The sequence below is a fragment of the Pteropus medius genome, unplaced genomic scaffold (assembly GCF_902729225.1).
Source record: "Pteropus medius unplaced genomic scaffold, Ma_sr-lr_union100, whole genome shotgun sequence".
Classification (NCBI taxonomy): domain Eukaryota; kingdom Metazoa; phylum Chordata; class Mammalia; order Chiroptera; family Pteropodidae; genus Pteropus; species Pteropus medius.
In genome coordinates, this window is record NW_024349800.1 from 49,025,668 (window position 1) to 49,041,743 (window position 16,076).

The 16,076-nt window shown below is 35.1% G+C and overlaps 1 protein-coding gene across 8 annotated transcripts in view; it reads right to left on the reverse strand.

Moving 5' to 3' along the window:
• Positions 1-16,076, reverse strand: part of BABAM2 (BRISC and BRCA1 A complex member 2) — a 343,218-nt gene that overhangs the window by 234,947 nt on the left and 92,195 nt on the right. For 7 of the 8 annotated variants that reach the window (XM_039887509.1, XM_039887506.1, XM_039887507.1 and 4 more), the window contains one exon: positions 5,860-6,054. In XM_039887509.1, coding sequence (XP_039743443.1) covers positions 5,860-6,054 — 195 coding nt within the window. Of the gene's footprint in view, positions 1-5,859; positions 6,055-6,851; positions 6,876-16,076 lie in introns of those variants that run through there. The other variant, XM_039887513.1, reaches the window with a different exon arrangement.

Below are 16,076 nucleotides of genomic sequence, written 5' to 3' on the forward strand. Positions count from 1 at the left end.
AAAAAAACACGTGAAAAAAATAAATAATTAGCATCGTCCAGGAAAACTCTGAAGAAGAAAAGTAATGAGAGAGGGCTAGTAAAGCATAATATAATGACACAATAATTACAGCAAGGTGGTACTGGTGTTAAATCAACAGACAGACCAATGGCACAGAAAGTTAAGTACAGAAATAAACCCAAAAACACTGAGTGTACGATTGATGGTGTGGGATAATTGGGTAGCCATCTAGGGATACAGAAAAGATCCATATTTCACAATATGTATGACAATAAAGTCTAAGTGGATTAAGAATTTCAGTGTAAAAACTGAAACCATAAAGAAGAAAATATTGATGAATTTTTCACAGCAGCAGAGAATACCTTTCTAATATGACTCCAAATTCAGAAGCCATAAAGAAAAAGACAGATACACTTGACTACCTGAGCATAAAATTTCTGGATGGCAAAACACCACCAACAGCAAAGTCAAAAGACAACTGACAAAGTTAGGAAAATATATCTGTAATTCTATCACAAAGAGCTAATGCCCTTAATGAAAAGAGATTAAAAATCCAAGAGAAAAACAGGTAAAAAACATATAGAAAAAAAAAATACAAATGACTCTTAAACATATGCAAAAGTGCTTAACTTCACTCATAAAAAAATACAAATTAAAACTAATCTGAATATCATTATTCACCAAACATATTGGCAGGAATCTAATAGCACTTTAAAGATATCACTGCACTGTGTTCTTACCTCCATTTTTTTAGTTAATTAATTTTTAATTAAATTTATTGGGGTGACATTAGTGAATAAGATTATATAAGTTTCAAGTGTACAATATTATAATATATCATCTCTATTGTGTTGTGTACTCAGCACCCAAAGTTTAGTCTCCTTCTGCCACTATATATATATATATATATTTTTATATATATATACATATATATATTTAACTATATATATATATATATATATATATTTAACTCCCTTTATGCTCTTCGACCTCACCCCACCTCCCTTCCCCTCTGGTAACCACCATACTGTTGTCTGTATCAATGAGTTTTTCTATTTGTCTGTTTGTTTGTTTTGTTCATTAATATGCTGCTTCCTGTTTTATATCCTACTTATGAATGATCACCTCCATTGTTTTTGATGAAAAATCAGTGGTAACTCAAATAATCGCTCACTATATATAAAGTGTCCTTTATTGGTGGCCACTAAAGATTTTCTTTTTATGTTTGGATTTCAGTACTTTGACTATAATGTGCCTTGTTTTTTCCATACATTTGTCTTGGCTGGGGTCTGTTGAGATTTAAATCTGTAAATATATGTCTTTCGCCATATTTGGAAATATCTGGACAGTATTTCATCAAAACTTTCTGCTCTCTCTTTTTATCTTCTCCTCTTCTTCGAGGACTTCGCTTTCATGCATATTAGATGTTTTGAATTTGTCCCATAAACTCCACTTTCCCTTCTAAGTATCAACCCCCATCTAGTATCTGCTTGCTTTTGATCACTCTCCAGTGCCTTCAGGCACCTGGCTTTATAGTTTGTCTAGTGCTTATAGTTGTTATTTGTGGAAGGACTAATTCTACAGGAGCTACCTGGCCTTTATGCAAAGTAGAACCTGACAGGAATCTCTAAATGTGTTAATACACTGTTGACAATACTATGGAGAAATAATCACTCTCACATATTGCTGCTGGGTTAATAAATTCATATAAACTTTATGGAGGGCACTTGGATGATAAAATTATAAACACAGGTACTCTTTGATCCAGCAATTGCACTTCCAGCTATTTATCTTATAGACATAATTTAATCCATGCAAAATGACATGCACAATATTATTTATAACAGCAAAAGATATAAAATGACAATAGAGTTCAGATTATAAATTATACAGTTCAATTATACAATGTAATAACACAATCATTTTTTTAAAGAATGAGGAACTCGCGTTCTCTATGTGCTTATATGGGAAAAGTCTCTGAGCTATATAATAAGTCAAAAGCAAGGTGCAAAAGTATGTAACCTTCTGCATAAAAAGGGAAGAAATACGTATGTATCTGTATTTGCTTAAATGTGCATAAAGAAACTCTGAAAAGCTACACTAGAAAAAAGCTATATCAGTGCTTACATGGGGTGTGAGAAGAAAAGAAGGCAGCACAATTTGGGTGGACACAGGACAATGATGGGAGGAAAACATTTCACTATATACCTTTTAACAGAATTTGATTTCTGAACAATCTGAATATATTACCCACTCAAAAAAAAAATAAAGAGATTTGAAAATTTTAAGGTGTATATAATGAGATGCTCATAATTCATGCATTCAGCAAACTTTTACTGAGCACCTACTGTGCCATGTACCAGGCTGGGTAATGGCAATCTTAAGAACAGCACAATACAGTCTCCATCCTCACGAAGCTTAAAGTCTACTTTGACTAGATAAAATATTACAACGTGATGATTTGGCAAGGATATTTACAGGATGCTTGGATGCTTTGGAAGTAATCGAGTTAGGACTTAGTTTCAGGTTAACATAATTCCAATTCAAACTAACGTGAACACTAAAGATAATGCAGGTTCACCAAGATGAAGCTAATGCCAAATTTATCTAACACCCATCCTTGAGAGGACAGCTAAGCTGACTATTTAATAAAGGAAACGCTGGGACTAGAGGGTAAATTAAGTTCAAGAAAGTTTTCTTTACTGTCCATGTGAACAGATTAAAGTTCAAAATAATCAATAGTTTGAAACCTTGAACTGCACTGTTGGTAGAAAAGTAAAATGGTGCAGCCATCATGGAAAATGTTAAGGAGATTCCTCAAAAATTTAAAATCAGAATTAGCAATATGATTCAGCAATCCCACTTTTGGGGATATACTGAAAAGACATCAAAGCAGAATCTTAAAAGATATCAGCAGACCCATGTACAGTACAGCATTATTCACAACAGCCAAGAGGTGGAAGCAACCCAAACGTCCACTGACCAATGACTGGATAAACAAAATGGGGTATATACACATAATGGAATACTATGCAGCCTTAAAAAAGAAAGAAATCCTGACACGTGCTGTACCTCGAAGATGTTATGCTAAATGAAATAAGCTTAATAAGCTTAAGTTAATAAGCTTAGCATAATGTCACAAAAAGACAAATGCTGCACGATTCCATTTCTGTGCGGTATCTAAAGGAGTCAAAACCATAGAAACATAAAATAGAAAAGTAGCTGCTAAGGGTTGAAGGGAAGGGAAATAAATATTTAATTGCTAAGGAAGTTCAGTTTTGCAAGATGAAAAAGTTCTAGAGATCTATTGCACAACAATGTGAATATACTTAATACTACTAAACTGTAGACTTAGAAATAGTTAAGATAGTAAATTTAATTTTTGTAACAATAAAATTTTTCAAAATAAATTTACAAAAAAAATCTTGAACTGAATAAATAAGGTGATTTATAACAAGAATGAATTTTAGTCCTACTGATTCAAAGGCATTAATCAGTATGAGACCTTGGAAACTATGTCCTTTAAAGAAAAAGCTGAAGAAATAAGAGGAGGCAGACATATTTAACTGAAGGAAGATTAAGTGAAACCTAAAAGAATTAACAAAGAGAAGAGAACCTAGACCTATTCTGTGCTTAACTAGAGTTTATTACTAATTATTCATTTAACAAATGTATATGAAATGTAAACAATGTGGCAGGCACTGTTTCAGGTATTTATGACATATACTGGTGAACAGAACAAAGATCCCCACCTTCATGGAATTTTACATTCCAGTGGTGAGAGACAAACATTAAACATAATAAGTAAGTGTGGTAGGCTGCTTCTAAGTGGCTCTCAACAATCCCTGGTATTCACATTCTTAGCAATTCCTCCTGGGTGTATAGACTGAACTTAAATAGAATATAGCAAAAGTGATGAGATGGCACTCTGAGATTAGTTTAGAAAGAATGACTTCAGTCTTGCTCACACGCTCTCACTCTCTCCTGTTTGCCTGCTCTACTGAAGCCAGTTGCCATCTTATGAGCAGCCCTGTAGACAGGCCTTGAGAAGAAGCAAGGGACTGAGGGCAGCCTCTAGCCAACAGTCAGCACTGCACTGAGACCCTCAGTTTGACACCCATAAGGAATTAAATGGTATCAACAACCACATGAATAATCTCAGAATGGATCCATCTCCAGTTGAGTTTTGAGAAGACTGCAGTCCTGACTAATACCTTAAGTTCGGTCTGTGACAGGCCCTAAAACGAAGAGTCTACGCAGATTCCTGACCAAAAAAATATGATAATAAATGTTGTTTTAAGCCACTAAGTTCTGGAATAATTATCTTATATGTAGCAACATATAATTAATACATTCATTATATGGTACGTTAAAAAGAGATGCAAAAAAAATGTAGAGTAAGATAAAGGTGGGAGTGGATGAGTCAGAATTTTAAAAAGGAATGTTACAAAGACTTGCACATGAATGTTTATAGCAGCATTATTCATAACAGTCAAAAAGCAGAAACCCAAATATCAATCAATTGGTGAATGGATAAACAAAATGTAACATGTCTAGCCATTGGAATATTATTCAGCCACAAAAAGATATGAAGTACTGTAAAGACAACATAAAATTTTCCCCCTAGGATTCCAACAAAAAAAAAGAAATGAAGTACTGATATATGCTACAACGTAGATGAACCTCAAACATACTATCCTAAATAAATGAAGCCAAAAGATCAGATATTGTATGATTCTATTATATGAAAAGTTCAGAAAAGAAAATCTCTACAGTAGAAAGTAGTTTAGTGGTGGCCTGAAGGTGGTGGCGAGAACAGGATTAACTGTAATTGGCAAGAGGAATCTTATTGGGGTGATGAAATCGTTCTAAAACTGGACTGTGGTGGTGGTTGCTCAACTCGGCAAGTGTATTAAAAATCGTTGCATTGTACACTTAAAACAAGTGAATTTATGATATGTAAATTATACCTCAAAGAAGTTATTTTTAAAAATTGAGGGTATTAACACAGGCATAGCTGAGAATATGATATATGAGTAAAGACTTTAAAGAGAAAGGGTTTAGGCATGCGAATATTTAGGGGAAATGTGCAGACAACAGGAAAGCTATAAACAAAGCACCCAGGGCAGGAGCACACCCAGTGTGTCCGCAGTATGGCAAAGGTGCCAGTGGCTAGAGCCGAATATTTTTAGACAGGAAGGAGAAGATGAAGTGAGAGAAGTAATAAGGGATGGAAGACAGTGGTGATGGCAATGGCGTAGAGCATTTTGTGCCACTGGAAGGGCTTTGGCTCTTACCATGGGAGAAAAAGAGAAGTATATGAAAGTTCTAGGCTGAGGAGTGATATGATCTGACTTGTATTTGAAAACGATCATACAATATAAAGAAACTATAAAAAGACATTATAAAAGGCTCCATATAAATGCGCTACCTCCAGAATTACCTCTCTTATCTGATTGGGATACTGAAGAAGTTCTACACTGAAAAGAAAGGGAAACTTGTGTATCCAAACGTGGCCTGTGAGCCAACTGCATCAGAAACTCAAAGGGGGCTTATTTTACATGCAGGTCCTCAGGCTCCGCCCTGACTTTTGAATATCTAGGGCTGGAGATGTGAGACTCCAAATTTTATGAACGTCCCAGGTGATACCTTTGAGAAACATAATGAGCCAAAAAAACATTAGGGCCCCTTCGAATTCTAAATTATAAGAAAGTATACAGGCAACCTGAACATGTTTACCTAAGGAAATGACTAAGGTTTATTATAAATGGAAATCTGAATTTATTTTATTTTATTTTATTTTATTACAGATAAAATGGGGGTGGGGGGCATGGTTTCCTCATTCTCAAAAAACCTTACCCAGTTGTTTTTTTTCCCAGCATAAATTTCCATGTTCTCTCCATACTGCGGCTCTTCCAGTAATGTCTGGTATTCAAACATGAGACGAGAGCTCTCACGGAGGCGGCTGCACTGAAATTGGTGATACTGTTGCACAAGTTCCTTTACCACAAGTAAGAGACATTCAGGATTTGAAGGATTCCAGGAGGCAAGGTTCTGTAGAAGCCATAAATAAAATACTAGTTAAAAATGAATTTTCATACAAATCCAACATCACACTAGCAAATCAATATAGAGAAAAAGACAGATGAAAATCTAAGAGGAACAGACTACTCTTAATTAGCGATCAACTCAGAGCTGAAGTGTAAAGACTTGGAGCTTGGTGATTTCTCCTGCGTTCTAAAAATCCTCATAGCAAATCAAGAGGAATTCCATCATAAGTAGGTAGAAACAGTAAAGTGTAAAGCAGGGTAGTAATAAAACAAGAAACCTAAATATCCTAGAAGACCATAATTTTAGCTCTGGAAGACTTAATTAGTTTCCTATTCTTTTATAATTCTAATTTTTTTCAATTTGCACCTAAATTCAGCTTTATATGCTAACGTCATCAACTCAGATCCACAGACCATCTGCATCTGTAACACCAGATATAAATAAATGCTCTGTAAACACTAGAGCCCCACAGAAATATAAGTATAATCATGACGGTTCAGCCTGAAAAAGATAGGAATGTAGTAAAGATGAGAGAAAATACAATTAGGAAATGCAAGCTTCAGAAAAAAGAAGAAAATGGCTCTAAGACCTTACGACCAGGAAAGGCACTGAGAATGAGGGAAGATCTCATAAGTACACAGTAGTCATTAAGCTCACATTCATTTATTCATTCATTCAACAAATATTCACCAAAGTCCTACTGTGCATAAGCCATTGTTCTTGGCAGTGATGAGAACGAGCCAAGCCCTTGCTCTCAAGGAGCTTATATTTTAGAGGGCCAAAATAAACAATAAACAAACCATTCAATATATCGGATGATGATAAATGTTACTCAGAAAAATATAGCATGCATCCCAGAAATCTAGCGAAGTAAGTGCTTCAAGGAGAAAGAAGTGATCAGCTGTGTCAAATGGTGTTTGATAAGTAAGATAAGGCCTGAGAATTGACTGCTGGGTCTAGCAACATGCAGGTCAATCATGTCCTCAACAAGTGTTATCTTGAAGAAATAAAGCTTGATTGTTGTTGAGTGTTTAAGAGAAAATGGTTAAAAATGGCAGGCAGCTATACAGACAATTCGATGCGGTAACTAGAGGAGAATGTGGGGTCAAGGGAAAGTTTTGCTCAGATATTTGTGGCCTAATGGAATGTCAGTATAGAGAGGGTGTAAACATGATGATGAGGTTGGGAGGTCAGAATACCAGGAGAGAAAATAATGAATAGGTAGCTAGGAATGGGATCTCATAAAAGGTTGGCCTTAGAAATGAGCACAGAGAGCCCATCCAAAGGAACAGGAGGAAAGGTCAACTAAATGAGTGTAAATGCTGGCAGGCTGTTCCATGTGGTGACAGGAGCTGTTTCATGTAGTGACAGGAGCTTGTGGTGGTTCCTTCCAGAGAACTTATATTTAGTCCTTGAAATAGGAAGGAAGGTCATAAGCTGAGAGTGAGAATGAAGGAGCAGACATTGGAGGTTTGAGAAGAAAGTGTGAAATAGTCATTTAGAGAGTCATTTAGAAAAATATATGGACTGAGGAAATGAAGAAGAAATTCTATATAGCACTAAAAGCTCCACCGAGGTTAAAGGTATGATTTTTTTTTTTTTTTAGCAAGACCTATTAGCATAAATTCCACTGCCTGGGTGCAATGTGGAGTAGGAGGAATTGGGATTTAACAAAAGTTGAGATTTTGCCAGCCAAGTACAGTAAATAGAAATAGGGGTCAAAAGATCTTAGAGGGTTTGCAAAATAATGCTTTTAATTATGGACCATGCACTTTAAGCCAGGAAAAAAGCCAAATAAGTTCATAAGAGAAGTGAGAGTTGAAAGGTGGTAAGACCAACGGCTCCGGTGAGGTAGAGAAACTGCTGGGAGTTGAGATAGATACTAAAAAGAATGAATTGGAAAGACAGGAGGCGTGGTCAGAGAATGGGATGTTTGCAGCTGAGGTGATGGAAGGGATTGGTAACTGGTTTTGACAAGGTCTGGCTAAGAGTATGCCTGGTTGAGGTACAGTGGAGAACGAGATCGCTGAAGGAAAGGAAGTCAGGAACTGAGAGGCCAGCATATTGAAAGGATCATTTATCTGAATATTAAATCACCTAGAATCATGACAAGAGCAATAATGCAGAAGAGTAACAAAGAGCCATGTGCTTCAATGAATGTCTCTATAGACAACAGCAAGAAGGAGGGAGTGGTGAGTCTTACCACTCCAATGGCATGAGTTTCAAAGCTGAGGATGGGGGGTTAGGACAAAGGGAATGGCAATTTCCTTGGCAAAAGCATGGAAGAGCAAGGAGAACACCTACCACACTTCCATGTATTATGATATTTTATAGATGAGGAAACTGAGGCAAAAATTAGTTCAATATTTTGTTCAAGGTCATAGAGCTATTAAACAATAAAGCTGGGTTTCTGACAAGCAATTTGGCTCCAAGCCCCTCTTTAAGCACTACACCAGACATTCTCACACATTTTGCTCTCAAAAACCTTTTACATTCTTAAAAAGTACTGAAGACCCCAAAAAGCTTCTGTATGTATGAATTATATGGATTACATGTATTATATTAAAAATGAAATCTGAGATATTTTTTAAATACTATTAATTCATTTTAAAGTAACAAATCTACTACATTTTAATATAAAAATATTTTTAATAAAACAACTATATTTTCTGAAAGAACAGCGAGAAGCATGGCATTGTTTTACATTCTTGCAAATCTCTATAATGTCCGGTTTTAAAAAAAGAGCTGAATTCTCCTATCTGCTTGTATATTCAATGCCACAATATGTTGTTTTGGCTGAAGTATGAAGAAAATCCAGCCTCACTCAAATATGTACTCTGCAAAGAGAGGAGTATTTTAACAGCATTTTCAAATAATTTTGGATATTCTTCTTCGATAATATACCAAAACTCAACAAGTGATAGTTTCTTAAAGGTTAGCTGCAATGCAGAATCTGAAACTATATTAATAAACATTTCATACTCTTACATTAAATTCCATTTATCTGGCCTGTACTTTAAATGGATCTTTTACTCATGTATGGTTTTGTACCATCATACACTGATCATTTAGAAAATAGATTCACTGAGTTATGAAGGTCTTCTAGATTTTGACACCTTCATATAATATCGAAAAATCACATTTATTACTATTATGACCAATCTAATCAGAAAAGTCTTCTATCAAAGAAATCAAACAAAAGTTAAAGAAATGCATCTTTTAAAAGTATAGTAATTACTTTGCTCTACTGAGTGTGTGGATTTAAAGGGACTAATGAGAATGGAGAAATCATTAAGTGTTATTTATAGGAAAGATAAATCTTAAGGGATGTTCAAATAGAGATTTGATGAACAGAGAAAAAAGTAAGAGATTGAACATCATACAGTGATTGAAAGGGACCACTTGCTATGAAGCGATTTGATAAGAAGAGTACTGTCCTGTCCTGTCTTCACTGGCAAACCTCTTGACCTCATCTACCTGAAAATTCCTTTTGAACTACTCAAAACTACATTCAAAGTATCAATCGGATAATTCAACATGGTATAGAACTTAAAATGATCATTATATAGCTTGCTATGCATTTCCTTTAGAAATCAGTCAAACATTCATAAATAGGAAAAATACACAATATCCCATTTCTTAGTCAAGTACTCCGTTTAAGTCCTTGTTCCAGGAAAAAAATAAAAACCTTTAGTTGCTTCATTAAAAAAAAAACAACAACGGCTTTTTAATTCTGTCATTTCTCTTCAGCTGTTTGCAAGTTATAAGCCTATTATCAACATACACACACACACCGCACCCCCCCAAAAATTACAAAAGCATATAAGCCGGCAAACGTCTCTTACCAATTTGAATTCATTTCAATTGATTCAACCTAATTATTAAATGCATAGTAAAGACAGGCCAATCAGTCCCTTTCCATTAAAATATGATCCCAATATATGGAAATGCATTTAACCTCTTTGGTCATTAAATGCACACTTCCTCAGGAAATGACTTAGCTGAAAAACATCTCCATCAAGGGAGGTACAGATATGCTCAATAAGATAAAAATTCCTCTACTATTGCTACATGACCACTTTTACTTATTAGGTAATTTGTGGTTTAAACCACTTTGCCTAGCAGGGGAGAACAGAAGATATACAAGATTTTGGTCGCCTCCTAAGACTACAATATATTTAAAAAACAAGTCTAGCAATGCAGGACATTAGTGCTTTCCCCTCCTCTTGAGTAGGAGATAGAGAAAAATGGCCGAAGCTTCTTCAGGCAAAGGAGTGTAAAGCATAAATTAACAGGCCTCTTTATGAAAAATGAAGATTTCTCTATTCACAAATCTCTTACCATTCTCAATAAATGAAAGAAGAAATCGGAAATGAGGATGGCCAGAAAAAGTAGCCATAAAAAAGAGACTTCAAAAATGAGTAATGAAAAATGAATTAAGAGACAGTGATAAAATACAATAAAAGAAAACAAACAAAAGCAAAAGAGTTAACTACAATTAGAAACTTTATTCATTCTCACTAAACACCTATGAAGCGATTCACGTAGGGTATTATGCCAGTCCTTTTTAAAGACCAGTTAACTAGAGAGGCTGAATAACTGCTGATACTCAGGTGTAGAAAGTAACTGACAGTGTAGTATGTAAATCTGCCAACCCTTCTTGTTTCTTTGAAAAGTAATATATGTACATGGTAAAAGAAATTTTTTCCAATAACATAAAAGAATATAAAGAGCAAAACTAAGTCCTCCTCTCAACCTACACTCTCAGATCTCCCCACCCCACAAGAAGACTACTCACTCCCATGATTCAACTAACCCCCTTGCATCGGGGCTTGGTTTGAACTCATTAGCCTGACATTTACTCCAAGACAAGGTCTCAGCCCCACAAACTGCTTCTTGCTTCCATTGAACTCACTGCTTTGGCTAGGCTCTCACTCGGCATTCCCCACAAGAGAGGAAAACTGGGCAATAATTATGAGAAACGAAGTTTATATCTTAGGTTAGCCAAGTTCTTTTTTTAAGCAAATAGCTAATGCTGGTGAGGATGTAGTTTAATGGACACTTGTACACATGAGAGTGAAAACTGATACAAGCAGTTTATTTTTATTTGTTTCATGAATCTTAAAAATGTTCATTCTCAATAATTCTAGAAATTCTATTTCTGAAAATCTATCAGAGAAAACAACAAAAATAAGGGGGAAAAAAGCTTCATAGACAAAAAAATATAGAGTCATTTATAATATCATGAAACTGCAAATAACCTAAATACCTGATAAGAAATAGGTGAAAAACTGTTATACTCATTCAAAGGAATAATATGCAACTACTATGTTTACAAATACTATATGAGAGCACAGAAAATGATTTTGTTAAAATATTAAATGAAGACAGATATAAAACTATATATACATAATGATCATAACTTTGATTATCTCCATCCTCTCCTAACCCTCCACAACAAAACCATCTATGCACAGAAATTACTAGAAGAAATATTAAAAACTGATGTCTATTGTTAGCAGCTATTTAGAAGATTTTTTCCCTTCCATATTTTCTGTATTTTCCAAATTTTCTGAGTATATGTTTATATACATGCATATATATGTGCACATATATAACACATGCACATACTTTCATAATAGAAAATATAAATTTTAAATACAGAATAGCATTTTTCAAATATTTTATTTCAAACTGTTTTTAAATTTCAAAGTTTAAGAAATTCTACTTGTTTACATATTTTATGAAGTCAGATTTCAACTGTGTCCTCTAATCAACAAAAAGCCAATTCCATAGCCTTCTAGAGAACAAATCTTGCATCACTTAACCCTAAATAAATACACTTCAAGTAACCTTGAACTTACTCTCTTAAATTCTAAGCCTCACAGAATATTTCCAGAAAGCTAATGCAATATGCTATAATGTAATGGTCACAGCTGTAGGAATTTATTATGCTTTTCTCAACCAAAACTCTTTTGTGTTACATTCCTCTGAATGAAGTCTTAGGAAATGACCAATGACATTTTACATTTCCAACAGAACTGCAAAATGGACAGCATGAATTTTTAAAATGTCACTTCATCTGAAGAACACAAAAGATAGCGAGATTCAACTATTAAGAAGAAAATAGGGTACGTGAAAGAAGAGAACATTATAGTTGTATTCTGCTTCACTACAATTTGTAGGGCAATCATAGAAATAAACTTTGGTAAGGCAAAAACTTAAATAAGGTCATTTAGTAATCCTCAGTGGCTTTTATTTTCAAATATTCTAATAATTCTCTTCATTCTCAGAAGCAGAGCCTATTGAGTCTGAGATTTAAGATTGTTGCCATGATGTTTGAAGTTGTTGTTAATTACAATCTGAAAATTCAGTGGATTCTGGGAAGCACAGAAGCTAATTCAAAGAGATGCAAATCTCTGACAGCCAAATGAATAGCTAAGGAGACAAACAACATAAGGCCATTTCTAGGATTAATATGAGCTAGTAAAGTTATTCCTATGTGTAAAGTTATTCTTATACGTACAGATAAGTTAAATCCTCACACCTACTTAGAAACTATGTCTGACAAATAAATTGAATGTATTCTCATGAAATGTGGCCTGTGTTCAGTGGCTACTGCTGGAGCCAGAAATAATCTGAGTAGAAGGCACTCCGGACTTCATAAACCCTGCTTTAACAACATCTCTGTCATTCTGCTTTTGGTTTTGGTTTGGTTTGGTTTAGTTTTTTATTTTAATTTTGTTGAAGTTTTACCTAAGACGTCATTTGGAAAAACAAAAAAATGGGGGCGGGGGGGAATGGATCTAATCTAATAGTGAATATTTGTGACTATCTTCACCTTGATATCAAAAGCCCTGCTAACAGGAATTCAGAATCATAAAATGGCCTGAAGGATCTTCAAGAGGATATACTGAAATTTTCTCTAGTTTTTAAGACATTAGCCCCAAGTCACCAAATTAGTCTACAAATACATAGCTCGTACTTGGAGTAGAGAGATTTGTCTCCTTAAATCATACAAATCTTATCATTAAGCAAAATGGAATTGGCATCTTCTCAAAAAATCTAGTCTATTTGGGGCCAGCCATGAAAGCATCTATGGTTCTGCCCCAGCTCTCTCTCTAGAGCTCTCCAAGGTTCTGACCTGCCTCTCACCCAACAGCCAATTTCCCTGTATCTTTTATTTAACTTTTTGTGACCTAATATCTTTCTAAATGGTTTATTATTATTATTATTATTATTGCCTTGTAGGATAAAATACAGCAGTCCATTCTCTGGCTTATAATCAATAAAATATTCTGGCTACCAATGGTAATGTGATCCTGATTCTATGTCAATACAGAACATGACAATTACACATCCTAGAGAAGGACAAAGGTAATGTCTTGGGCAAAATACACAAACACCTTAGCAGCTAAGAAAAAAAAAAAGATCCCTTTTCCATGTGATTTTGTGATAGAACTGACAGACTCATAATAGAGAAAAAGCAAAATAGGGAAATCTTACATCTGAACTTTTTGAAATGCCACTCAGTAGGCAGCCTCGCCCACAAGTGCTAGGTAAGTAAAACTTCCAATTAACAGAGAAGTTCTGGGGAATCTTCAAACAACTACTAGAGATGACTTACTGGTACATCACACCAGAATTTATCATCCCAATTTTGTGCTAGGATGTCAGAATCATTGGAATTGGTATACTTCACTTATTTGGTTTCTTCCATAGGCAAGCACGCTTTTAATCTAAAACACACAAAAGTATCTCAAAATTATACCTTTGGCCCCATTTTTAAAAATTAAAAAAACTGTAATATCCCTTCTTGCTCATCGGAAGTTGCTGTAAGATTACCTTTCAGCTCCTCTTAAAAGGTAACCAGCACACAACCCCATTGTCATGTTGAATGTCACTTCAAATAGGTCTCGAGGATTACAGAGTACATGTCTAAATTCTGTTTCTTTCTTTAGAATCAGGGGTAAATAGATAGCTGGAAACAGGGTAGAAGGGGGCAGAGGAAGGAAGGAATCTCTAACCATCTCTCTTTGCCCAGCCTTCCTTGCTTATCAAAGAGGAAAAAAGTAGACAGCAGATTCTCTTCTATCTTGGAAACCTCCTCAAGTGGAACAAGTCTGAGAAGAAAGGAAAGAGTATCCTCCACAGAACCATAATGAGTCTTCTCTTAACAATATAACCACTTGGAGAACAGAAAAGGTATCTTTTCCACATGTATAAAAAGAATTAAGACTGGGAACACTAACATCACTGAATGTAAGCATGAATATAGAAGAAATAGAGTGAATTTAGCTATTATTCAGTAATAGTATTCGACTCTTTGAAGAGTGTTGGATTGAATAATAACTAAATCCACGCTATTTCTTCTATACAATGTTCTCTTTATCCAAACAACTTTAAGTTGCTATCTTTTAAATAAAAATCAAATTTATTTGAGGCTAAAATGTTCACATCTTATATGTATTATTTCTCAGAAAAGAATGAATAAATAATATTATTATTAACTTTAATTTTGGATAAAATGCCAGTATAAACTAAAATTTGATTAATAAACCGTAAACATTAAAAAAATCATTCTGTGTATCCAACAAAGTGTTTTTTAAAAATTGAAACAAACACTTTAAGCTAAACATGCACCAAATTCACCAAGACCCCAACAATTACTCTCCCCCCACAAAAAAATAACTCTTTTGTGGCCCAAGATTAGCTATGGCTCCAAAATGATTGTTGCTATTTACCTGAGTCACTGATGCCACACACCTTCTCAATCAATGCAACTCAGACTCTGAGAATAAAAGGCAACATGGCAATGACAGAAAAGAAATTAGCAAATATGATTTCTAACTTAATTCAAATTGTTTTTCCTGGGGATGTATTTAAATTGTCCAGGTTGCTCGAATATTATCCAGGGATGTGGTTTTGAAGGAGACAGCTTGTTACTGGTTTTCCTGGCTGTACTACAAGAAACAACAGTGTGAGCTTATTTTAAGTTAATGTGTGCTTCTGTGTTTCTTTACAAGAAATTAACTGCAATCATTTAGTTAAAGCAAACACTTTGTTCAGAGTTTCACTTTTCACTAGAAAATGTCTTCGGGAGTTTTTTAAACTTAAGAATCCCACCACAGATGTTGAGCTTGGGGCAAATTATTTAAATGACAATGAAAGACAGTTTGAGTTTAGTGATGATCCTTTGCTGGCCCTGAATGTTTTATAGCCATAGGTGAGTCACAACATCATAGGAGTCCTATCCATTCTCCCATATCAAGACAAATCTTTTCCTGCCTCAATCAGGACCAAACTTTAGGGTAGATTCTCATTTTCTTCCAACTATGATAATCACAAAGAGATCCACAGGAATGAACAGTATGGAACAAGACAGAGAATAAACAGCTTCAACCACGTTGTTATTTTTAACTAGAGAAACACCTGGTTTCTGAACCTTACCCTAGATGATTTCCCTAACTGGACTTCACCCCTGGGCTACAATGATTTATACTGTACAACAGCTTCTCCTCACCTTAGCTGAGCTCCCTGCACTTAATTCCAGACCTGCAGTGCTTGCCCGACCTTTTCAGCAAAAATCCTAGTCAGGGGCCTTCCTAGCCAGTGGTCTGAAAGCCACTAATGTCCTAGTAACAGAATTTGTGTGTAAATGATTAGGGGACACTCTGACTGAAAAGGAGGTGGCCCTAAGCTCCTGCTGTTATACCAGCCACATGCAGCTCTAAAAGCAAGCAAGAAAAAGCAACGCAAAGCGGACCATCAACTAAAGAAAAGGACGTCCACAAAATACAACACACAGGTAGTTAAGAACTGTCAGCATCTCTGTCCTTCCCTCTAAAAACTCTACCTCTGAGCCCTAGGTCCATATAATACCTTCAGCCTAAACCCATATTTAGTAAATATCTATTGTCTGATGTCCGCTTCCCTCCTTCTGGTAACACAAACCCAAATTTCCTCTGGAGAACCTTCCCGCCCCCCATTATCAGGCGCAGGCTTTGAGTAATAACCTCTCTGTC